At 45.1% G+C, this 25,667-nt stretch overlaps 1 protein-coding gene across 1 annotated transcript in view; it reads right to left on the bottom strand.

The window, feature by feature from the left end:
• The window catches only part of LOC139322614 (connector enhancer of kinase suppressor of ras 2-like), a 403,989-nt gene extending 380,507 nt beyond the window's left edge, over positions 1-23,482 (bottom strand). Inside the window, exon 1 of the mRNA XM_070951763.1 lies at positions 23,416-23,482. Coding sequence (XP_070807864.1) covers positions 23,416-23,482 — 67 coding nt within the window. The remainder of the gene's footprint in view (positions 1-23,415) is intronic.
• Positions 23,483-25,667: the final 2,185 nt, after the last annotated feature.

Raw genomic sequence — 25,667 nt, 5'->3', positions numbered from 1 at the left:
TTGGTGGTTTTCTTGCAGACATTTCATCACCCAGCTAGGTAACATCATCTGTGCTAGAAGGAGTGGGGCTTGCTCTTATTTTTACATAGTATTTTACATTATTATTTAAGAGCCGTAGTGGGGCAGTGGTTAGAATGCAGTACTGCAGGCTGCTTCTGCTGACTGCTGGCTGGCTGCAATTTGGCAGTTCAAATCTCACCAGGCTCAAGGTTGACTCAGCCTTCCATTCATTCATTCATTCATTCATTCATTATTCATATTTCTGTGCCACCCACTCTCCGAGGACTCTGGGCGGCTTACACCAAAGACAGTATACTAAATAGCATATTGCCCTCCAACAGTCTGGGTCCTCATTTTACCCACCTCGGAAGGATGGAAGGCTGAGTCAACCTGGAGCCGGTGAGATTTGATCCGCTGATCTGCTGAACTAGCAGTCAGCTGAAGTAGCTGCAGTACTGCACCCTAACCACTGCGCCACCTCGGCTCCATCCTTCCAAGGTGGGTGAAATGAGGACCCAGATTGTTGGGAGCAATATGCTGACTCTGTAAACCACTTAAGAGAGGGCTGTGAAAGCACTGTGAAGCGGTATATAAGTGCTATTGCTATTGCTAATACTTTACTATTAAATAATAATAATATTAAAGTTGCCGAGGTTAGAAAACACTGATTTAACATACTGTGCAAACCAACCGTTCCTGGCTAATTAATAAAACAAGACCAACCCGGAAACGTGTGAATGAGCCTTGATAGTACAGTGGTCTAAGCACCCTGTTATTAACACAGCTGCCTGCAATTACTGCTGGTTCGAATCTCTCCAAGGCTCAAGGTTGACTCAGCCTTCCAACCTTTCTAAGGTAGGTGAAATGAGGACCCAGTTTGTGGGGGCAATAAGCTGACTTTGTATAAATATACAAAAGGATGAAGGCTATTGCTTAACGCACTGTAAGCCACCCTGAGTCTCCGGAGAAGGGCGGCATATAAATCAAATTAAAAACAAAAACTCAACTAATGTAAGAAAGCTGTCTACATTCGTAAATGTCTCTTCAACACTTGATCTTTATCTTCATGCCGCTGCTGACTTCAGTATTTCAGTATTCAGGGCCTCGATTTTAAGGGACAACAACGTGACATTTCAACTTTCTTTTGGGGGGAAAGCATCCCTTGCTGAGAGTCACAAACTTCATTATGCATTCTTCATGTCTTCTCTGGGTTTGTAGAAAAATATTTTTAGAGACAGAATTTTAATTCAAGCAGCCAGCAGCCGGCTTCAAGGATCCTACATTTGGCATCACCGCCTCCTCTTCCCGAGGCTCAGATGCTGTATAAAAAGGCTGCGGCAGAAACGACAAAGCCTAAAAATAGCTCAGGTATCATATGAAGATGCTGGATTTTGCTCCGTCTCCGCCTCCCCTGGTCTTGCCAAAATATCCACCCACCACTTACGTGCACTAGAGTAAAGGGACCATGTTGGTTGTGATTTAATTTGCAATTTGGAGAGTAAAAAGCAGAGCAAAAAAAAGAGAGGAAAAAAATAGCAACAGTACTGACAAAGCAACAATGGTGCTTCATTCAGTAAATCGTGATTAAGCAAATCACACTTTAGAGCAATCTTGGAAAAGCAGCCTGCTCATATGCCACTTAAAAGTGGCTGCTCTCAGTTATTTTCACGTGGTATGTTTCTATATGCTCGATGCGGAATGATATTTTTAAGAACTGAGCCAGTTGTATATTAATATCCTACGTTTCCCTTCCTTTTTCTTTCATTTTTATTACATAGATGTTGTCCATCACATTAACAGAGTTGGAAGGGACCTTGTAGGTCATCTAGTCCAAGCTTCCCACAACTTACGAAGGCAACTTTTGTTCCATGGGTTGATTGTTCTCACTGTTAGAAAATTTCTCCTTATTTCCAGGTTGAATCTCTCCTTGGTCAGTTTCCATCCCTTATTCCTTGTCTGGCCTTCTGGTTCCTTGGAAAATAGCTTGACCCCCCTCCTCTCTGTGGCAGCCCTTCAAATATTGGAAGACTGCTATCATGTCTGCCCTGGTCCTTCTCTTCACTAGACTAGCCATGCGCAGTTCCTGCAACCGTTCATCGTATGTTTTAGCCTCCAGTCCCCTAATCATCCTGGTTGCTCTTCTCTGCACTCTTTATAGAGTCTCAACATCTTTTTTTTTTAGTATGGTGACCAAAACTGGATGCAGGATTCTAGGTGTGGTCTTACTCACAAACATTATGTGATGGTTTAATTTATAAAAAATTAAATAAATAAATAAATAAATAAATAAATAAATAAATAAATAAATAAATAAATAAATAAATAAAATGTAGACTGGAATCCCAGGACGGAGGGGATGCATTCCAGAGGAGCAAGAGGCAACTCAGTCTAGATAGTTAGTGTGAGAGAAAGGGAGTGAAGACGATTCCTCCTTAATTAGCTCCCGTCTATATGCTTTATGGGGATAGTAAACTGCCTTAGTTTGGCAAGATTCTGTTATTAAATGAGGGTCAATTAAAAAAAAAGTCTGCTTGGAAGAATCACAATGAGCCTTTCTTGGTTTTTGGAGGCTGTCATTAATCTTGCCAAACTAAAGCATGCTACCACTTTGATTAAGCATATACTTTTGGGGAAGACCCTCTTTCTCACACACAAACTATCTGAACTGAGTTGTCTCTTGCTCCTCTGGAATGGACCCTCTTCCTTCTGGGAATCCAGAAGAATTCTGGGAATATACTGTATATATATATATACCGGTATGTATGTATCAGGGGTGAAATCCAGCAGGTTCTGACAGGTTCGGGAGAACTGGTAGCGGAAATTTTGAGTAGTTCAGAGAACCGGCAAATACCACCTCTGGCTAGCACCAGAGTGGGGTGGGAATGGAGATTTTGCAATAACCTTCCCCTGCCATGCCCACCAAGCCATACCACACCCACCAAGCCATGCCCACAGAACCCGTAGTAAAAAAAATTGGATTTTACCACTGGTATGTATGTATGTATGTATGTATGTATGTATGTATGTATGTATGTGTATCTATCTATCTATCTATCTATCTATCTATCTATCTATCTATCTATGCATCTATCCATCTATCATCTACCTATCATCTATCTATCAAGTATCGTCTATTGATCTGTCTATCAGTCATTGTATCTTTTTTGGTTAAGGCAAATATTTGTTGTTTTCTGTTGTTTTTCTGTTAGATTGGACTAATCTAACAATGTTTTTCTGGTTTAGGTCTCACAATTTTGAGGCCTTGCCTTTTGAAGAATGGACACACACACACACATTATAGTGAGAGTAGGAAAGCATTCAAGCAATGAAACAAAGAGCTAAGAAGAACTCCACATAAGAAATGTCAACAACCTGCAGCTCTCTAGTTCAAATCATTCAGGACCAATCATCTCCCAATGTAACTTCCTTCTGTCCTTCTGGATTAAACCCTGGTCAACTTGTGGTCCTCCAGATGTGGATGAGTCACAATTGTCAACAACTTCCACCTGCCTGGCTAATGGTGAGAGATCTTGAGACTAGTATATAATATCACCCAAAAAACCAGGGATCCTCCATCCCTCCATAACACTGTGCTTCAAAGCTCCTTGAATGAGCATTTACAGAATCTTAGGAAGACCAACAATGAGAAACACCACCTAATAGGAAATGGAGAGTTTTGTAGAGTAGACATCAAGACCAAGAGCCTTGGTGGCGCAGCAGACTAAAGTGCTGTTAAATAGCACCAGCTGCCTGCAATTACTGCAAGTTCAAATCTCACCAGGCTCAAGGTTGACTCAGCCTTCCATCCTTTCGAGGTAGGTAAAATGAGGACCCGGATTGTGGAGGCAATAAGCTGATTTTGTATAAAAAAGAACACCGCTTTGGGGGGGGGGCGAAAGCCCTACTAAGCAGGTATATACAAAAGTATGAAGGCTATTGTTTGACGCATTGTAAGCCGCCCTGAGTCTCCGGAGAAGGGCGGCATATAAATCGAACCAATAAATAAACATGTCTACTGAATCACTGAATCATAGAACTGGAAGGTAACATCAAAGGCCCTCCAGAGGCTGGAAACAGCCCATTTCTGGACTTCCATTATTTCCGGGAGGCCCGTTTTTCACCCTCCCAGAACCTCCACACAAGCCCTGTACTTACCTGGCATCCAAAACGGGCCATGTGGAGACTCCTGGGAGGGGAGGGGCAGCATGGGCATGCAAGCGCGTCTCCCGCGTGTGTGGCAGAGACCCGAAAATCAGCAGGAGTGCACGCATGCGTGGTGGAGCTGACCTAAGGCGACGGCTCGCGTGCCGACAGAAATGGCTTCGCGTGCCACCTGTGGCACGCGTGCCATAGGTTCACCATCACAGCCTTATACCATCTCGGTTCAAGAGTTGTCAAGTCTATTTTTGGAAAACCTCCCGCAATGGAGCAAACACAATTCCAGGAGGCAAGCTATCCCATTGATTCATTGTTTTCGCTGTCATAAATGTCTTAATTTTAGGTTGGATCTCTCCTTATTGAGTTTGTCGTGGAATTATCCCCAGTGAATGATGGAAACCGATATCTTTCCTTTGAACAGGTTCTTACCTTTCCTTTAAAAACAACCTACCTTTAAAAACAACCTACCCATCCCAAGATTTTTCAGAAACCAAGGGTGGGAGCTGAGCCCCTTTCATTCCCTTGGGTTGTCATCAGAGGTGGGTTTCAGCAGGTTCTGACCAGTTCTGGAGAACCAGTAGTGGAAATTTTGAGTAGTTCGGAGAACCAGTAAATACCACCTCTGACTGGCCCCGCCCCCAACTATTCTCTGCCTCCCAAGTCGCAGCTGATCAGGAGGGAATTGAGATTTTGCAGTATCCTTCCCCTGCAGTGGGGAGGGAATGGAGATTTTACAGTATCCTTCCCCTGTCATGCCCACCAAGCCATGCCCACAGAACCGGTAGTAAAAAAATTCGAAACCCACCACTGGTTGACATGCCCTTAGAGCAGTGTTTCTCAATCTTGGAAGCTTGAAGATGGGTGGACTTCAACTCCCAGAATCCCCCAGCCAGCGCTGCTGGCTGGGGGATTCTGGGAGTTGAAGTCCACCCATCTTCAAGCTACCAAGGTTGAGAAACACTGCCTTCGAGAAAGAGGGAGTGCGTATCTTGAAAGAGCAAAGAAGCAAAGGAATGCCCAACTAAAACTTGCAAGGCTCCTTAGCTGGGTTACAAAATCTATGCTGGGTTCTCCCAGCCTTTTCCCTATTCCGTGCATTGCTCTCTGCAAGCCTGGGTGTCTCCCTTTCGTGACACGCTGTTCCTAGGCAGGGAGTGACTTAATGAGCGTCAAAAACAGAGAGACTTGAAAAAGGGGGTTGCCAGAAACCTCTGTGACCTGAATGTTAATAAGGGGATGAATGTCATCAGCATCTTTGCTGGCTGCCCCTCCTCGTCTTCTCCCTAGCAATAACCCATCTTGAAAGTAAGGGATTATATATCGCAGAAAAGACCTTCTGCGGAGAACATATAATTATTCGGAACAAGAGCCGTGCGAGCCTAAAAAGGATCATTTTTCCAGTGGCATTTGCTTGTGCGGTCCCAGCCCAGGTGAGGAGAAGTCAAAGAGAGATGGGTAGAGCAAAAATTAAAAAAAAAAACCAGGGTGGAAAACCAGGTTACGTTTGTGAAGCGAAGCCCTGGCATTTCAACGTTCATCACTATCGGAAGCTCCTAACCATTGGCAGGAAAAACACTGTTATCAATCACCCTGACTTGGAATAAACATCTCTGTGTGAAGCTATTACCAAAAAAGGTGCATTTAAGAAGGAGCCGATCTGCTACGCATATCACAACCCCCAGCTGTTTAATCACTTCCTTGGCTCCCGAGGACGGCAACTAATTTTGTTGCCATCACAGTTTTATTGAAACTGTTGAGCTGTCACACAAAAGATCATTCATTTGTCGACATGCTCCCAACTGCAAAAGAGGAAGGTGAGTACCCCGCCGTTTGGAAAAAGAGATCTCACAAAAGGGGATGTAAAAACACACACACACAATGTCAATACAACTGTATTTCATTTAAGAAGCCACTTGTATAAACATGTAATTCTGCAAGCGGTGGAATGTTGCTAACAGCTACTAAGGAAACGGGAGAAACCAGGTATGTATCTTTCATTGTCAATGAATGGGGGAAATGTGATCTCCAAAGCAAATATTTGTTTCCGTAGGGTTTTTTTGTTTTTTTTTTTCATGACTGCAACAGGGGATAAACAGGTCAAATCTTCGTTTCCTGTCTGCTTGAATTCTGCCCCTGAGCTGATGCTGTTTGCATTACTTGAAAATCCACCATTAAGATGCCAAGTCGCATTTGACGTAAAGTCTAGAGCAATTCTCCCATTCCCTTGCCTCTTGGTACAAAATCTATTTTTATAGTTTGGGGGGTTTAGTTGCCTTTCTGTTCTACTGCGCGCTGTTCTGTGTGCTTCTTGGGCAGCATATAGTGTCATATAGTGCAAATATGTCTTTCTCTTTTAGGAAACGGAGGGATCTTTTCTAGATACTTCTGGTTGAAGAGGTTTCTCTGATCTACTATGCTTCCAACAACTGCACAGATAAACAGTAATACAGAACTGGGTTTACAAATTGCTCAAAGGCATAAATGATAGCTTACAAACCAAAGTGACTAGATTCACACTAGACATTGTAGAAAAACAACCCACCTTGACTAAGCTAGAATTGGGGGGTACTACACCAACAACATGCCTGAGTTCTGAACACGTTTTAAGCTAATATGACAGTTTATTGTCTTCGAGATGCATTGGGACTACATCTTCAAGAGTTTCCAGCCATGGTTAAGTTACAAAGTAAGTCAAAACCCACCACACAATACCAATAAAACCAGTTCTTGTTTCTTTGAACACTTTCCACTTCTCCCCACGGAGAAAGAAAAACCAAAACCCTGCTTTGCAAGACCATTCTTCAGGAATTTCTAGAGTTGAGTTTCATGTCCACTTCTGCCCTATCAAACTAGAAAGCTTAAGTCCACAGGACAATCATCTAACCCTTTATTTTCCTTTTGCAAAACCAACTAGAACTCAAGCCAATAACTTGATGATCACAACATTAGTGGTTTCCGGAGTAGAGTAGAGTAGGGTAGGGTAGGGTAGGGTAGGGTAGGGTAGGGTAGAATAGAATAGAATAGAATAGAATAGAATAGAATAGAATAGAATAGAATAGAATAGAATAGAATCTGGAAGGGACCTTGGAGGTCATCTAGTCCAACCCCCTGCACAAGCAGGAGACCCTATACCATTTCAGACAAGTGACTGTCCAGTCTCTTCTTAAAAGCCTCCAGTGATGAAGCACCCACAACTTCTGGAGGCAAGCTGTTCCACTGGTTCATTGTCCTCACTGTTAGGAAGTTTCTCTTTAATTCCAGGTTGCTTCTCCCTTTGATTAGTTTCCAACCATTGCTTCTTGTCCCGCCCTCTGGTGCTCTGGAGAATAATTTGACCCCCTCTTCTTTGTGGCAGCCCCTCAAGTACTGGATCAATTGATCAAGATTGATCAATTCAAGGTTGCAGCATCAAAACAGAGGGGGGAAAAAGATGCCACTCTCATTGACCCAACTAAACTTTGCCTCCAGACAATCTCTCAGTTCCTTATAGTATTTTGAGCCTAGCCACACTATATTTACTATCTAGTTAGACCCAGTTGTTCATTCCTTGCACTGGCTAGATCCAGGGGTGGGTTTCAAAAATTTTAGCAAGGGGTTCTTTGCCTGGTTGCTGGGTGGCCATGGTGGGCCTCCTGCACCACGGTGGGAGGGGGCATTTTTGCCCTCCCTGGGCTCCAGAGGCCCTCTGGAGGCCAGAAACAGGCCCGTTTCTAACCTTCCCAAACTTCCAGTAGGCCTGTTTTTTGCCCTCCCTGAGCCTCCGCGTGCACCCTGCACTTACCTGCATCCAAAATGGGCTGTGTGGGGACTCCTGGGAGGGAAGGGGCAGGGTGGGTGGGGCAGGGCCAGCCAGAAGTGGGATTTGGGGATTCTCCGAACTGCACAAAATCTTAGCTAGAGGTTCTCCTGAACCCCTGCGAACCCCCGGCAGCCCACCCCTGGCGAGATCCTCGTATTTTTTCCTGCTTCTTTGAATCAGGCTGTTTTCAAACAGAGGCTAACCAGATGCCTCTATATCAGGGGTGTCAAACTTGATTTCATTGAGGGCCGCATCAGGGTTGTGTTTCACCCTGGGGGGGGGGGGGAATGGGTGTGGCCAGGATGGGCCTGGCCAGCTTGACATCACTCATGTCAAGTGGAGGTCCGAGAGCTCTGCCACAGAAAACAGGCTCCCGAGCTCCATTCTCAGCTGCAACGGCCTCTTGCAACCCTCTGCCAGCAAAAACGGAGCTCGCGGCCCTCCGGAGCTCTGTTTTTGCTGACAGAGGCACTGCGGGCCAGTCTTTTGCTGTTTCCAGAGGGGTCCCACAGGCCAGATCCGGCCCCCAGGCCTTAAGTTTGACACCTTTGTTCTATATAGACCACCATCAGAACATGATGGCTTCCTTGTAGCTCTTTTATTTCTTGATTTTGAAAGCTCCATGCAACCATTACAGCTAGGAGCAATTAGGAAAATTGTCCTTCATGCAAGACATTTGGCAGGATCTGATGCTTACAGCAAACCATAATGGGGCTTTGTTGGGATTTGGCCGAGGTCATTTTGATTTGTGGAACCACTTTTATACCTGGGCTTTTTAATGGAGAACACATCCATAGCAGGGGTGAAATGCTACCGGTTCGGACGAGTTTGACCGAACTGGTAGCGGCGGTGGCGGGTGGTTTGGAGAACTGGTAGCAACTGCAGTGCGAGGCTCTGCCCACCCACCCAGATGTCATTACTTCCTGGTTTTAACCAGGAAGTAACCTGTTTTTTACCCTCTGCGCATGAGCAGAGAGTCCAAAATCGCACACACACACGGAGCGTGCACTTCCGAACCGGTAGGGAAGGTAAGTAGATTTCGCCCCTGATCCACAGTGCCCTCCTCAGAAAACCATGGCTTAATGCAACTTGTAAATCCAAGATAAATCTTGTTTAACTTTCATGTCCTTCATTAATGCATCTCGGGTGATTTATTTCTTCAGCCCTCCTGTGCAATTTGTTCCAGCATTTTATCCCAAATCAGTCATCTCATCAAAGCGATGATCTCTTTCGAAAGGAGCTAACTAAAGGCTTACACTGATTTGCCATGTTTCATTTTACAAATACACTGGTGGAGAAACAACGCCACAATGTTCGGAGGAAAAATATCCACCAAGCCCAAAACGTTATTAGTTTGTAGAACCTGAGCTAAACCCTCGTTTATGCCCTTAGACAGGTTCTTTGCATCTCGCTAAGGCAGTAATAGCTTAACCATCATTTGTTGAAATCTGCTGGGTAGCCTTTCACAAAGCCGTACGACACATTAAAACTTTAGCAATTCTATGCTGAATTACCTGAGAATAAACAGCCTAATGGAGCTTATTTCTGAGCGGGTATGCAACTGTTCATCTGTGTTAAATCTCATTTAAAATACTATAACAACCGATGTATTTTCACAAAGACATTAAGATTATAACATCTTTAGCTAGGACGTGGGGGGGGGATCTGTTTTTAGCCATTCAAAAGATTTTAAGGAAGATCAACTGAACAACGAGGTTTGCAATAAAACTACAGGTCCACAAAGCAATGAAAAAAAAATTGATTAGGGGTAACAATTGTCATCTCACATCCTAGACTAGTTTCCTTGTCTTATATGAATTATTCAGGAGACCAAATAACAATTAAAGGGTATGCATATTAAGGACAGTACGAGCAAACCAATCCAAAGGTTTCTTCAGAAAGGTTTGACCTGGATATTGGCTACAAACCAGACCCCAGATAGTGGTATATCACTATTCAGTTTTGGAGCTTAGAAAAAAATTGCAAGTTATTTAGCAGTTAGCACTTATACTTATATACCGCTTTACAGTGCTTTACAGCCAGTGGTGGGATTCAAATAATTTAACAACCGGTTCTCTGCCTTAATGATTTCTTCCAACAACCAGTTCACCAAACTGCTCAGAAAGTTAACAACCGGTTCTCCCGAAGTGGTGCGAACTGCCTGACTCCCATCACTGTTTACAGCCCTCTCTAAGCGGGTTTTACAGAGTCAGCTTATTGTCCCCAACAATCTGGGTCCTCAGTTTACCCACCTCAGAAGGATGGAAGGCTGAGTCAACCTTGAGCCTGGTGAGATTTGAACTGCTGGCAGTCGGCAGAATTAGCCTGCAGTACTGCACTCTAACCACTGTGCCACCGTTAAACCAAACGCCAATCTCAATTTGGCCCTCCCCCAGGAATGGATGGATCTGGTCTTTCAAAGTCTTTGGATCCTTACCGACTTCATCTCTCCATTGTTTATCTTTGGGGAAAACTTTTCTAGTTGAGAATTTCTAGTTGAGAATATGTGCTAGTCATTCCCGACTCTAGAGGGAAGTGCTCATCTCCGTTTCAAAGCCGAAGAGCCAGCACTGTCCAAAGACGTCTCTGTGGTCATGTGGCCGGCATGACTCAATGCCAAAGATGCACGAAACGCTGTTCCCTTCTCACCAAAGGTGGTCCCTATTTTTCTACTTGCATTTTTTATGTGCTTTCGAACTGCTAGGTTGGCAGAAGCTGGGACAAGTAACGGGAGCTCACTCCGTTACGCGGCACTAGGGATTCGAACCGCTAAACTGCCGACCTTTCGTTCGACAAGCTCAGCGTCCAAGCCACTGAGCCACTGCGTCCCCTGACCTGACCTTAGAAAACGTCAAAGTAGGAGTCTCTTGCAGAAATGGACAAGCATCCTATGCTGTCCAGGGATGAGGAGATTCTAACCCTGTTGAGCAGAGACAAAGAATGCTACATAAAAAAAAAATTCTTTGTTTGTTTGACCCCCGAATGGTACCTTGGGTCTAATGCAGAGGTGGGCAACTATGGCCCTTTTATGACTTGTGGACTTCAATTCCCAGAATTCCTGAGCTAACATGGCTGGCTCAGGAATTCTGGGAGTTGAAGTCCACAAGTCATAAAAGGGCCATATTTGCCCACCCCTGGTCTAATGAGAAGGGAAGCAAAAAGTTATAAGAAACTGCAGAGCTGATCTCGGAGAAGCTTTCCAAAAGCTGGTAAGACTTCCTACAGCCTATCTCAAGAAAACATAGTTGCTAAAGTGGTCTTGGTTTCCTGATCTGATCTACCTTGCCATGGTGGCCCAGTGGTTAGAATGCAGTATTGCAGGATGACTCTGCTCACTGCCAGGAGTTCGATCCTGATCGGCTCAAGGTTGATTCATCCTTCCATCCTTCTGAGGTCGGTAAAATGAGGACCCAGATTGTTTGGAGGCAATAGGCTGACTCTGTAAACCACTTAGGGGAGGCTATAAAACACTGTGAAGTGGTCTATCAGTCTAAGTGCTATTGCTATATGAGAGCCGTGGTGGTGAAGTGCTTAGAATGCAGTATTGCAGGTTAAGTCTGCCTACTGCCAGGAGTTCGATCCTGACCACCTCAAGGTTGATTCAGCCTTCCATCCTTCCGAGGTCAGTAAAATGAGGACCCAGGTTACTGGGGGCAATATGCTGACTCTGTAAACTGCTAAGAGAGGACTGTAAAAGCACTGTGAAGCAGTTTATAAGTCATTTGCTATTGCTATAGCCAGGGCTGGTTAAAAGATTTATAGGAATGCTGCTTAAACCAAACTAGAAAGGAACAAAGCTTGAAGGAACTGAAATTCTGCTAATGTTAAAAGCGAAAAGGGTGAGGTTTTTTTTTTTAACTTGATCTTTATGATCCATCTTCCCCCTCCCCCCCCACCCCTGGCTACGCTCCCCTTCATCCTTACCTATGAATATTTTATGAAACCTTGTTTCTCATGCATATACAAAAGATGCACTCAGTAATACAAAGTACCTTTGGAAATCTCTTTTTAAAAGTCAGTTTGGCAGGGCTCCGTGAAGCCTTTACAGGTTATCTGCAAGGTGGAAAATGGACAGGCCATTACTGAGACAAATATTTTTTTTCTTGCTGGGGGAGGGACAGGGGGTGTAAAAGAAAGAAAATCAAAGATAAATGCCATGAGCCGCAGCGGCTACTCTGAGATTCTCAGGATGGATGTCAAACTCTCCTTGTAGCAACTTGGACTAGAAAATAATTAATCCCCAAAGCCAGTTTCTTGGCACTCTGATTAGCAAAAATGGTTAGCAAAAAGATGAAAGTTTCAACAGAAGAATTCCAGTGAGTACCCTACGTTGAAATATATATATGTGTGTGTATTTCTCTTTAGCCAGGTTCTTCCTACGTAAACCAAGATTTTTATGCAGCCCTAGTTCAGTGAAATCACAATCTACTAGTTTCTATGCTTTTTTTCAGGCAGCCAGCAAGCACCCTGCTGCCCATTGGGAGACTACGGAGACTAAGGTAGATCTATTTCGGACTTATTAGTCCTCATCAGTTAGCCACACCCTCATCCCATGTATCCCATGATATATATATATCAAATTTATATTTTGCTGATAAAGAAATAAAAGGAGACTAGTATAGATCTATTTCAAGCTATTTAGCTCTTATCAGCTAGTCATATCCTTACTTGGATTCGAACTTGGGCTGCCTACATGCCCACCCTGCCCCTTCTAGGAGTTGCCATGTGCTCCATTTTGGCTCCCAGGTATGCAGGGAGGCCTACTAGGCCCAAAATGAGGCACGGGGGGTGCCCCCCCCATGGCCCATTTTTGCTCCCGGGGGGTTCAGGAGGCCGAGTGCTGCCTATCACACCCCTGGCCACGCCCACTATGGCCATGCCCACCCAGACGGTCATTAGGGCAGAGAACCGGTTGCAAAATTATTTGAATCCCACCATCGCTTTTACGGATATATAAAGCTGATGTCTCCGTAAGAACTGCTGCATGGAGCTCCATGCTTATTCTCGGTGGCCCTCATTCTCTGGGATTTTAGGGATGGTTCTTTCCTGAACCAAGGATTTTGTGCATGAAAAGCACATCTGTGTTATAGCTTTTCTTTTTCTGAGGTGACGGTTGGAAAGAAGGCCAATAGAGCTGAGTGAAATAAATAGTCCCTTTTTTCTACTTTCCTCTCTATCGGATTCTCATTCGTTTTGATAAAAAGTTGCTTTTAAGATTCCTCGCAAATGGGAAGATGGTGGCATCAGTGCATTCCCCCCCACCCCGGTTAGGAAATTGTGCCGTGAAAGAGAAGATTCTCATGCATACCAATCAATGCACTAACAGCCTGCAGCTTTCCTAGTTTCTTATGTTTCAACTAGAATCATCAAACTGGAAGGGATCTTAAGACTTCATCTATTCCAACCACCCACTCTGATTCAATGGAGAAATGTGTCCCAACCTTAGCAACTTTAAGGCAGGGGTGAAATCCAGCAGGTTCTGACCGGTTCTGAAGAACCGGTAGCGGAAATTTTGAGCAGTTCAGAGAACCGGCAAATACCACCCCTGGCTGGCTCCAGAGTGGGGTGGGAATGGAGATTTTGCAGTAACCTTCCCCCTGGAGTGGGGTGGGAATGGAGATTTTGCAGTATCCCTCCCCCAGGAGTGGGGTGGGAATGGAGATTTTGCAATATCCTTCCCCGAGGAGTGGGGTGGGAATGGAGATTTTGCAGTATCCTTCCCCCAGGAGTGGGGTGGGAATGGAGATTTTGCAATATCGTTCCCCGAGGAATGGGGTGGGAATGGAGATTTTGCAGTATTCTTCCCCCTGGAGTGGGGTGGGAATGGAGATTTTGCAGTATCCTTCCCCCAGGAGTGGGGTGGGAATGGAATGCCATGCCCACCAAGCCACACCCACAGAACCGGTAATAAAAAAAAAATTGGATTTCACCACTGCTTTAAGGTATGTGGATTTCAACTCCCAGAATGTCCTTCCATTTCCCACCATCCAGTCAGAGCTGAAGAAGCTTCTTGGATGAAAAGCGAAACATCTTCAAAGAAAAACCAGGAAGTCCAGTTGCCTCTTGAAAAAAGCACCTTTAGGACAACCATGACCTGGATGACTTGAGAATCTCTATAGACATCTCCCAGAATGGCTATCTGGGAAATTCTGGAAGTTTAAGTCCAGGTACCTTAAAGTCACCAAGGTTGAAAAACACAGGTTAAAGTCACCAAAATTGAAGTCCGCATATCTCAAAGTCACCAAAGGCATTGCCAATCAATGATCCATCCGGCTTCCATTCGAAACCTTTAGAAATGTCATGAGGCAGTCTGTTTCACTGGCCAACAGTTAGTGCTGTGAGGAAGCTCCTCCTGACATCCTGAAGTACAGGTAGTCCTCGACTTACGACTACAATTTTGCCCAAAATTTCTGTTGCTAAGTGAGACATTTGTTAAGTCAGTTTTGCCCCATTTTGACGACCTGTCTTGCCACGTTTGTCAAATCAGTGAATCACTGCAGTTGTTAAGCTAATAAACCGGTTGTTAAGTGAATCATTTGACTTTGCTTGTCAGAAGGTTACAAAAAGTGATCCCATGATCCCGGGACACTACAACCGTCATAAATATGAGCCAGTTGCCAAGCGTCTTGAATTTTGAAAACGAGGAAGCTGCAACGGTGTGAAAAACGGTCATAAGTCACTTCTTTCAGCCCCGTCGTAACTTTAAATGGTCACTAAATGAACTGTTGTAAGCCGAGGGCTACCTGTAATTCCCTTTCTTGGATTTTATTTTATTTTTTTATATTGGCTTGGAAAACACAACGAGCCAAGGAAGCCTTGTTTTAAAGAACGAAAAAAGACATTTTTGAGAAACCGCAGGACACATTTCGGCTCAGCGTTAACTACAAAGAGTTAAGTTTAAGTCCTGCGGAGTCTTTAACAAGGGATGCTAAGAAGGCCATACCTGGGGTGAACATCGCCAGGCACATGTTCCCGATGTGATGGATTGCAACAGTGAGCTGATTGGGAAAGGCTGATGATGCCCAATTTGCATTCTAAATACTCGGGTTTTTTTAAAAAAATAATAATTCCCCCAGTGCCTGGATAAGATCATCATTTTCTATTTTTCTAAAATAAATGACACATTAGGACGGGAGTAGCACAGAATATTAATCAGCTCTGACATTTGGGAGGACTACAGATGCTTCCGATCCAACTCCAAAAAAAGGGGGCTTTGGAACATTCCCAAGTGCAAATCCAACACCTGGTCTGCCGTATTTGAAAACGGCTATAGCCGGGGTGAAATGCTACCGGTTCGTTCCGGTTCGGATGAATTGGTAGTGATTAAAAACTACCAGTTCGGGCAAACCAATAGTTAAAAAAAAGCTACTGGTTCAGGTGAACCAGTAATTTAAAAAAGCTACAAGTTCCTCCGAACCGGTATTTCCAACGATCAGCTGTGCCGCGCAGTTTAGCTTGGCTAAATCACACGGCACAGCTGATTCCCCCTCCTCACTGTTCTACTTACCTTCCCAAGCCTCCTTTTGGCGCATATTGGGCATGCACGTGCGCAGCGGACATGCGCAGCCAACGAACCAGTAGCAAACCGGTTCAGATTTCACCAGTGATTTACAAGCCAGCTCTAGAGAGGCACTGCGCTAGCCTGGGAAATGATTTGGCTGCTTTCAAGGGCTCTTCGGAGAGTGACCTCAGCATTGCCAGGCTCACTGAAGCCCCTTTTTTGAAGCGCCGCATGACTGGTTTCAGTTTGAAAGTTTTTGATGAAATGGGGAACGTTCATCACGAAAGATCAAAATCGCGGAGGGGGGAAGCCAGCCATGTGGACGCCGATGAATTGACATTCCAAGAGGCATTGCCTGTGGTGGAATGTAGTCTGGATTCCCAGGAGGGAGGAGAGGCATTCCGTAGGGAAAGGAGGCAGCGAATGTTCTGCCCCAGCTACGGACCCCAAAGAACGCAGCACACACAAACTCTATACAAAGCTTATTTTACTCAAATAACTCAGTCTTTATCAACCAAAAGCTGTTAATAAACTGTCTTAACAACCTACAAGAATTCTGAGATAAGGTAATCACAGTCTTACTAGAGTTGGCAGAAAGCCCAGAAGCAATTTTGCAGAGAATCCAGACGCGAAGGAGAGTGAACTAAAGTTGTTCCCTACAACTTGCTGCAAGCGACGTTCCTCCTTAAAAAGGCTAAGGGAGTGGCCAATTAGCCCCAAGCCTTACTCTCGAGAAGACCTCCTCCTGAGGAGCCACTCCTGCCTTTTGGCAGCTCTGCGCACCCATGCATTGAGAAGAGGCTCCTCCTCTTCATCCTCTTCACTTAAAGGAGCTTCTGGAGGTTCTGAAGGCCCTGGCTGAATCCCTGCCTCCAGCATCACATCTTCTCCAGCCTCCTCACTGTCCGACTTGAGGGCCAGCTGCACAGGCTGTTGGCGCAGCACTACACCAGCCTCCTCATTGTCGGAATCAGCTACAATCTGAACAGGCCACTGACGGGCCACAACACTGAAGGATGAAAAGTTTGACAGGAAGGAAGGTTAAAACGGCCCCTCCCTAGCGATGCCTAGAGTATGTCGGTAGTTATGCAAATTAGTTGCTTTAGTTGGGTGAGATTTCTATAGCAGAGGTCTCCAAATTTGGCAACTCCAAGCTGGCAGCTGTGGACTTCAACTCCCAGAATTCCTCTCCCAGCCATCCGGGAGTTGAAATCCACAAGTTATACACATCCTGCCAAGTTTGGAGACCCCTAGTCTATAGATCATCATTATTTAACGACCCCATAATCCCTTGTGGGGGTGGAGTCTGGGCAACTGAATTGAGCCAGCAGAGTGTTTTAATGGCCAGATGCCCTTCCTGTCGCCAATGTGGAGTTTTGTTCTGCAGATATATTCTCAATGTGCCCAGAGAGAGAAATAACTGCCTCTACCTAGGATCGAACTCACAGCCTCCTGATTGTGAGGCGAGAGCTCCACCTCTAGGCCACCGTACCACTCCTGTCCGCTAGTCTATAGATGAGACGCAATAAATGAAACTACAGGTAGTTGACTTACAACAATTCATTTAGTGACCGTTCAAAGTTACAACGGCATTGAAAAAAGTGACTTATGACCATTTTTCACACTTACGACCCATTGAGCATCCCCAGGGTCACAGGATAAAAATTCAGATGCTTGGCAACTGTTTCATATTTATGACGGTTGCAGTATCCCGGGGTTATTTGATCCGCTTTTGCGACCTTCTGACAAACAAAGCCAACGGGGACTCCAGATTCCGTTAACAACCGTGTTACTAACTTAGCCAATGCAATGATTCACTTAACAACTGTGGCAAGAAAAGTCTTAAAACGGGGTAAAACTCACTTAACAACTGTTTCACTTAGTGACAAAAATTTTGGGCTCAGTTATGGTCATAACTCAAGGACTGCCTGTACTCGGAAGCAACTCCATGTCTTTCCTGGTTCATGGGGGAACTGATGCTGCTTTGTGCTTTCTGGTGCTATCGAGAGTCATAGTTGAGCCACCCAATTTTTATTCTGCAAATTTTATTCATTTATATCCCTCCTTTACTTTTTTTATAAATAACTCAAGGGAGCGAACCAGTGGTGGATTGGCCCCGGTTGCAAACCAGTAGTAAAACCGGTGGGAGGCCCCGCCCAGCACCCCAGATGTCACGATCGTCGATCTGCACATGCGCAGAAGCTCAATCCCGTTGCAAACCGGTAGTAAAGGTAAGTAGAACTCAACTCTGGAGCAAACATACCTAAGATGTTAATAATAAGAATGTTTGATTTCAATTAAAGCTCTGCCTCCTTACCACGCCTTGAACGACAAAATAAACAGGAATCCATCAGAATTCTATGCCTTAAACGAGACTCTGGCAATATCACTGTACAGTTGGAAACAAAGCCACGTACATCAGTGTTTCTCAACCTTGGTAGCTTGAAGATGGGTGGACTTCTGGGAGTTGAAGTCCACCCATCTTCAAGTTTCCAAGGTTGAGAAACACTGACGTAGGTCAAGGCAAGCAATCCGTTTTGCGATGATCAAGGACAGCACCGAGGGCGATTTTGATCCATTACACACAACAAAAAAAACCAGTCCTGAACCACAGCTTTCCCTTAATTTGGACAATAGAATAATAGAATAACAGTATTGGAAGGGACCTTGGAGGTCTTCTAGTCCAACCCCCTGTTTAGGTAGAAAACCCTACACCACTTCAGACAAATGGTTGTCCAATCTCTTCTTAAGAACTTCCAGCGTTGGAGCATTTACAAACTTCTGGAGGCAAGTCGTTCCACTGATAAATTGTTCTCGCTGTCAGGAAAGTCCTCCTTAGTTCTACGTTGGATGAGTTTCCATCCATTTCATCTTGTCCTGCCCTCCTTTGCAAATCCCACTCCCTTCTAGCATGGATGACGCTCCCTAGTTGGGTCATAAAATGTCTACAAGAAAACTAAGCTCCACACTGAGGACGCTCAGTCCCTGTAGAATAACACTGATAGGAAATCCCTCCTTACTTCCAGCTTCCGTCTCTCCTTGATTAAGAATAGAACAACAAGAGTTGGAAGGGACCTTGGAGGTCTTCTAGTCCAACCCCCTGCTTAGGCAGGAAACCCTACACCACTTTAGACAAATAGTTAGCCAACATCTTCTTAAAAACTTCCAGTGTTGGAGCATTCACAACTTCTGGAGGCAAGTTGTTCCACTGATTAATTGTTCTCACTGTCAGGAAATTTCTCCTTTGTTGTAGGTTGCTTCTCTCCTTGATTAGTTTCCACCCATTGCTTATTGTCCTGCTCTCAGGTGCTTTGGAGAATAGCTTGACTCTCTCTTCTTTGTGGCAGCCCCTGAGATATTGGAAGAATGCTATCAGGTTTTCCCTAGTCCTTCTTTTCATTAAACTAGACATACCCAGTTCCTGCAACCGTTCTTTATATGTTTTAGCCTCCAGTCCCCTCATCATCTTGGTTGCTCTTCTCTGCACTCTTTCTAGAATGGACAAGCTCTTGCGCTGTTTTTGGACAAGTGGACAAGCATTACAGCTGAGCGGTAATATCACGTTTTAAGCCCGCGGTCTTCCTTTCTTCGCCCGTAAGCAATCTGATCAAAACCTGCATCCTGTCCCAGCGCAAAAAAAAAAAATGCTAATGGGAAAACCCCATTATTTTATTGTCAACATAGCACAAAAACGGTTTTTAAAAATGATGGCAACCTGTTGGACTCTTTTCAAAAGCCCACAGCTGAAGGCGCTCCTTCCTTCCTTGCACACCGCACACTCCCTTCTCAATTATGCAACAGTTTTGAAAAATTGACTCGCAACCGCCTCAAGGAATCTCCCTTCTTTCTCATGACATAAGAAAGGCAGGAGACAAAGAGGCCCGAGCGTGACGCCATATTTTGTGGAGAACCTCGGAGCTAAGCTAAAACAGACACAAGTGGGGGGGAGGGGGGAGGGCAGACCAGGATACAAAAAAACTGGGCTGCTGTTAATTTTCTAGGAAGAGAGGAAGGCTGATGAATTGCACGCATCCAAGCGTTTCCCCCTTCCCTGCCACCATCTTTCTGGAATCATCATCCGAAGCCACACTTGGGTTCAGGGTTCAGTAACAGAGTTGGAAGGGACCTTGGAGGTCATCCAGTCCAACCCCCTGCTCACGCAGGAGACCTATACTAGGGATTTGAACCGCCGAACTGCCGACCTTTCTGATTGACTTAGAGGCCATGGAGGAACCCTAAAACAAAAGGAGGGGGGGTACTTTCATTTCAACCAAGTTTCAGCCCCCCTAAACCTTGGCTTTTCTTCCCAAACCTCATCCAAGCAATTTCCACCAAACTGTAATTTGCAAAATGTCAGAAGAAGCAGTGTGTGTGTGTGTGTGAGAGAGAGAGAGAGAGAGAGGATGAAATGTATAGATAACAATCGTATTAATTCTAAGGTAAATATAGGTGGTCCTCGACTTATGACCACAATCGAGCCCAACATGTCTGTTGCTAAGTGAGACAGTTGTTAAGTGAGCTTTGCTTTCATTTTACGACCTTTCTGGCCACATGTGTTAAGTGAATCACTGCAGTTGTTAAATTAGTGACACGGTTGTTAAGTGGAATCTGGTTTTCCCATTGCATTTGCTCATCAGAAGGACGCAAAAGGGGATTAGGTGACACCCCGGGATGGTGGGACCATCCTAAATATGAGCCAGTTGCCAAGAAGTGTAAGAATTTTGATCATGTGACCCTGGGGGTACTGCAATGGTCATAAGCAGTGGTGAAATTCAGCTGGTTCTATCCGGATCACACGATCCGGTAGCGCCGGCGGACCTCACCACCAGTGGTCAGTTTCTATCGGTTCTACATGGTTCAGACAAACTGGTAGCGGCGGCAATGGGTAGCTCCGCCCACCCAGACGTCATCACAGACATTCTGCGACCGCTCACATTTGCGAACTGGTAGCAAAGGTAAGTGAAACCCAGTACATCACGTCCCATTTTTGATCCTCTGCGCATGCACAGAAGGCTCTGCACATGCGTAGAGGAGGCACGCAGTAACATTTGCGAACTGGTAGCAAAGGTAAGTGAATGCCACCCCGGTCATAAGTATAAAAAAACAGTCATACGTCACTTTATTCAGTGCCGTTGTAACTTCAGACAATCACTAAATGAACTGTTTTTAAGCCAAGGACGACCTGTATGAAAACTCTTGTTGAATTTCTACATGCCTCTTTTGCCTGGCCCCACAAACCTTAAGATAGAAGTCCAAGATTTCCCATTGAAGAGCCTGTGACGATCCTTGTTTTAAAGAAGGTTCCCCACACTTAGTGTACAACGTATAGGAATTCAGCCGAGCTTGCCTGCGTTCAGCACCAGAATTAAAACCAATTCAACAGCCACTTAGCTTGATACACTGGCAAATATTTAGAATGCAGAAATTAAAGTTTTATGTCTATTGGCTAACCACACTCAGCCCCTCACGAACCCGTTAGGGATAAAATAATTGAACTGTACGTTTTCTCTCAGTTGTGATTTTCTGCTGCCCGGGACTGAATAAAGGAAAACAGAGATGCAAACATTCAGTCATGATTCGGACATAAGTAATATTTCTTATTTTAAAAAATCAGGTGCCGGGAGAGGACAGGGGAACACATTCTGATTCCATCCTCTGTGCTATGATAAAAGACCATATTTCGATTTTCCCCAGAAGTTAGTTTTGGAGAATATTATCGAGACTTTGTCAAATGAGAACTACCGTCCGGTGGAATTCAGTTATGTATTTGGCTCAGAATTAACCCGTATCTCTTGATCTGTTCAAGTTCACTCCTGAATAAATTGTACAGATGTGGTCTGAAATTGTATTTCCAGTATTCTCTTTGTGTCTTGTTCTCTCATGCAGCAAATAGCTGTCAGATGTTTTCTGGCTGACCTAGTTTGCGATAATGACACCCTATCCCCTATCCCGCCCCACCCACCAAATTAAAGTTTGAAACAAACTTCGTGAAGGATTTCTATATATTTTTTTTAAACATATGGAATCCAAAGGGAACCTGTATGTATTGAAACTATGTGTTTGGGATGGATGTTGGAGATAGCAACCACGGTATTTTGTTGAGAAAATACACTTCTCGAAATTCTCTATGCACCAGGGAGTGGAAAAGGTAGAAGAGGGTGCATTTTTTTAACACTCGTGGGACTATGTTTTCCTTTACACCGATGACATGCTCTAAAAGATATTCGGACTGGAATCCAAATATCACAAATTGTGCAATCCCGAAATCTTTTGGACATCAGTATCCTAAATGCAAAACACAGCAGATGGCGGCACTTAGTTAACCTGGCCAATCTCCCAAAAGCTAAGCAGGGTTATATCTGATTAGTACCTGGGTAGAAGACCACCAGACAACCCAAAAGCTGGGAAGAAAATAATAATCCCAGAAAGCAAATCATTTCCCTATTGCTCTCCTCAAATTAACACAGCCATGGCCATGAAATCACCCAGGCTTGATCTTGACTTTTCATTTTTCTCTTAACGCTGGCTGGGGGATTCTGGGAGTCGAAGTCCACCCATCTTCAAGCTACCAAGGTTGAGAAACACTATCTTAACGGAAGCCGACTGCACCGTCTTTTCTTCTCGTGCATCTTGCATGCAAACAGAAAACCAACCTTCAGGTTTATAGTTCATAAAATAAGACACTTTAAAAAAAGTAAAAACAACGGAAGGCCTTTTAGTATAATAGCCTAGGAAATGAAAGCATGTGCCACATGGACTAATAAGCGTGGCACACCCCAAACTCATGCAGTGCGATTTCACACCGTCCATCGAGATGTATAATTTACCACGGCGAGCACATTAAAGGAAAAAGTCAGGTGGGGAAAAAAAAAAGAAAAAGAAATGCAGGGAGTTGCATTTTTGGAACGGGCATGTTTTAACTATACCAAAGTCTTCCTTTCTCCCACCCTCTTTGCTCGGATGTGGAGAAAGAGATGCCAACTACGTGATCGGCAACAAGCAACTCCTTGTGCCTCTTGGTCAAAATTACACCTGTTGGGAGAGCAACTAGGGAAGCGGGAGGAGGGAAACCACACCGCCTCGCACTGTCTGTCGGCAACGGCACACAATGTCTGGGACCAATGGGGAGGGGTGGTGGGCAATGTGGGGAGACTCCATCAAACCCTATGGACAAGTTGCCCCAAAGAATTCCCTTAGCAAGCTTGCACCCTCTCCTGTCTCCATCACACTCTCCATATATGGCCATGGCTGAACTGTCCGTGGTGCTGATCACTCCCGTCACCTAGGAGGTTTGGTCTCCAAGAGAGAAAGCGATGGGGTGGCTGGGCAAGAAATGCCAGGCTGCCAGCCAACATGCCACGGATTTAGAAAACGAGGGTTGCCTATCCTTCCATCACATTAAAATAAAATTTTAATAAAATTCCTCCCAAACTAAATACAGCAGCTGCAGCCTTATAGGGCTAAGCTGCATTGTGTCACCTGTTTGTGATATAGCAAAAGGCTAATCAGGACATTGAAAACAGAAAGACACCACCCACCCACCCCCCTCCCCCCGAGAGGGAGAGGAGGACCACCTGCACAGCGGCTCATGACACCAAGCAATGGCTAAAGGGGAAGGGGAAGTTGCATTCGGAAAGCTCCCCAGTATCACCAACAGTCCACCCTTCCATTAGTTCCCAGTCAAGAGGCACTTCTAGGTTGAAGAGCCTTTTCATTGAGCCGGATCTCCCAGCCAGCTCACTCGTGTGAGGCAGCACATGAGCCCATCTCCCTCCTCCTCCCCTCACCCCAGCTCTTCTCCCAAAAGCAGAGAAACTCCGCATGCAATCGACACACACCCCAAAAAGACCCAGAGATTGGGGGAAGGGGCAGAACAATGCCTCCTGGTCCGAGTGCCCAGGTTAGCCAGGGAGACGGAATCGGTAAGCAAGGTTGCACGAGAGAAAAAGAGCCTTACCTTTCATCCAGTCCACTACTTGCTTCGGCGTCCACTTGCTAATAGGTTCCATAACAAGGGCCATCATCAGACGGTGTCATTCACACCAGGAGGAGGGGGAAACTGACGATGGGGGGTTGGGGAGGGGGGAGAAGAGAGAAGTGGGGAGCAAGAAAGAAAGATTTAAAAAAAGAGGGAGAGAAATGGTGGGTGAGTGAATGAGTGGGTGGGTGGGTGAGAGGTGAAGGAAATGCCCAAATGTCTCAGAGCATGGCTGGAGAAGACAGCGTGAGGATTTCACAATGCAGTCCGAGGATGAGTTGATGCTTTGTCGCTCCAGGTTCTTCCTGCACTGATTCAGTAATGTATAAAATTATTCTGCCTGATCAGTTTTAGCACCTCCCCTGCCGCACACAGCCAGCAACCCTCTGGAGCTCAGTGAATCAGGAAATGGTGCAGTATGTCTCTACTTACTTACGTTCCCCCCACCCTCCACCACCAAAAAAAAAAAAAAAAAAAAGGCAGTCCCTCTACACCCAATGATCTACTTATTAAGGCTGGCACAAATATGAAATTACAGGGCACCCTCTTGCCAACGAGACTCTCTTCCCCTTTCTATGTCAAGCCTGAAGATCTGGGTTCTGTTTCTTAAAAAAAAAAAAACAACGAAACCCAACCAACCCACAAATATTATGGCTGTTGTTATTATTATTTGCTTAGATCATGGGTTGAGAGGGAAGGTAGGAGGGAAGTGGAAGACGGGGGGAGGTGGGGGGTGGGAGAGAGAGAGAGAGAGAGAGAGAGAATATAAATAGAACGAAATTGCTAACTGGAACTTGATAGCAGATTGTCTCTCAGTTCAGCAGCACACAAAAAAAAAAAAAACCACACACACAAAAAAAACTGCTGAATGTCACGGATGGATTCAAAGAAAGCATGCTAGCGTTTGGCAGCTGGCAAGAGAGCGAGAGAGTGAGATGCGGAGCTTTTTTCCTATTCCCAATCATGCAGCATGTCCCTGGAATCTCTAATTGTGGAAGTCAGAGTGTCACGTGCCGAAAGGCTAAGGCTCCCACATGTCTGTCCTTCCCCAGGATCGGACTCCCATTGTCCTCCTGTGTCGGGCTCGGCAGATGGGAAGACGTCAGTCCTCGCTCCCTTCCTTCCCCTCGCTTTCCCTAGCATTGGCTGTGAACTGTCATGGAATCAACCCCGATTCCAACACCAAGCAGCTTGTTTCGTTCCTTGTGAGATCCCTTGGGTTCACACTGTCAAATGGGGCTGAAGCGAAACTTTGGGAAAGGAGAGAGAGAGAGAGAGAATGCTAAAAGCGGAGAAGAACGGTTGGAGGGCTGGGGTCATCGCTTCGGTAGGTGTGTTCCCGCTTGCCCTATGGGAATTCTTCATATTTCACTAAACAGATGTTCTCAATCATGAGCTTAAGCAAGTACATGGCCTGAGATGATCTGCTTTTCATTGTCCAAGCTCTGTGGTCACGAGATAACTCCCCTGCCAGGAACCACACCGTCACTTCTACTTATGGAATAGCTATTTCTGAATTTTGCCTGCCCTGTCTCTCTTCCCCCCCACCTCCCGAGGGTGGTTCAGGGACATCGATATTTCTTAGGTGACCGATGTACTGGACCATACAAAGGTGGCTCCAGACATCATCTGCTAAGGAAACAACGACAGGGAATTCTGTGGGACCTTAACCCAAATTGTGTAAAAAAAGGATCACAAATGTATGAGGAAATACGAACACGAAAGCTTTTGATTGGGGCATGCAAACCAGCGCCTGCATTTCCTGTATCGGATGAGGACAGCACAACTTTCTCCTTCTATCCTGGCCACTTTTGACATGATTGAAAGCATTTTAACAAACTGCATCGCTGTGTGTGTTGAGCAGTTGAGCAGTGCCTAAGATAGAAAGTCCATACAGAGAGTGGTGAGGACAGTGGAGAAGACTATAGGAAGCTCACTTCCCATCATTCAGGATACTGCTTATAAGTGCTATGTACTTAGAGCTTGAAGCATGGTTAGAGACCCCACATACCCACTTTACGGTCTGTTTCTGTTGCTCCCCTCTGAGGAGGAGGTTTAGAAGTATTTCTAGCAGGACTTCCAGATTCTATAATAGCTTTGTTCCCTATGCCATCCATCTGGTAAACCCGCAAGATTCATTTTTCTTGCCATGTACATGTATACATCTGAACTAGACTGTGTGGTTTCTCTGTGTCATATAATATATGTGGGTGTATGCATAATTTTGTATT

Source organism: Pituophis catenifer, unplaced genomic scaffold, assembly GCF_029215685.1.
Source record: "Pituophis catenifer annectens isolate HBS135680 unplaced genomic scaffold, rPitCat1.0.hap2 SCAF_11, whole genome shotgun sequence".
In the NCBI taxonomy this organism is placed as follows: domain Eukaryota; kingdom Metazoa; phylum Chordata; class Lepidosauria; order Squamata; family Colubridae; genus Pituophis; species Pituophis catenifer.
Note: the sequence above shows the minus strand (reverse complement) of the source record. Positions and strands in the feature narration are given on the sequence as shown.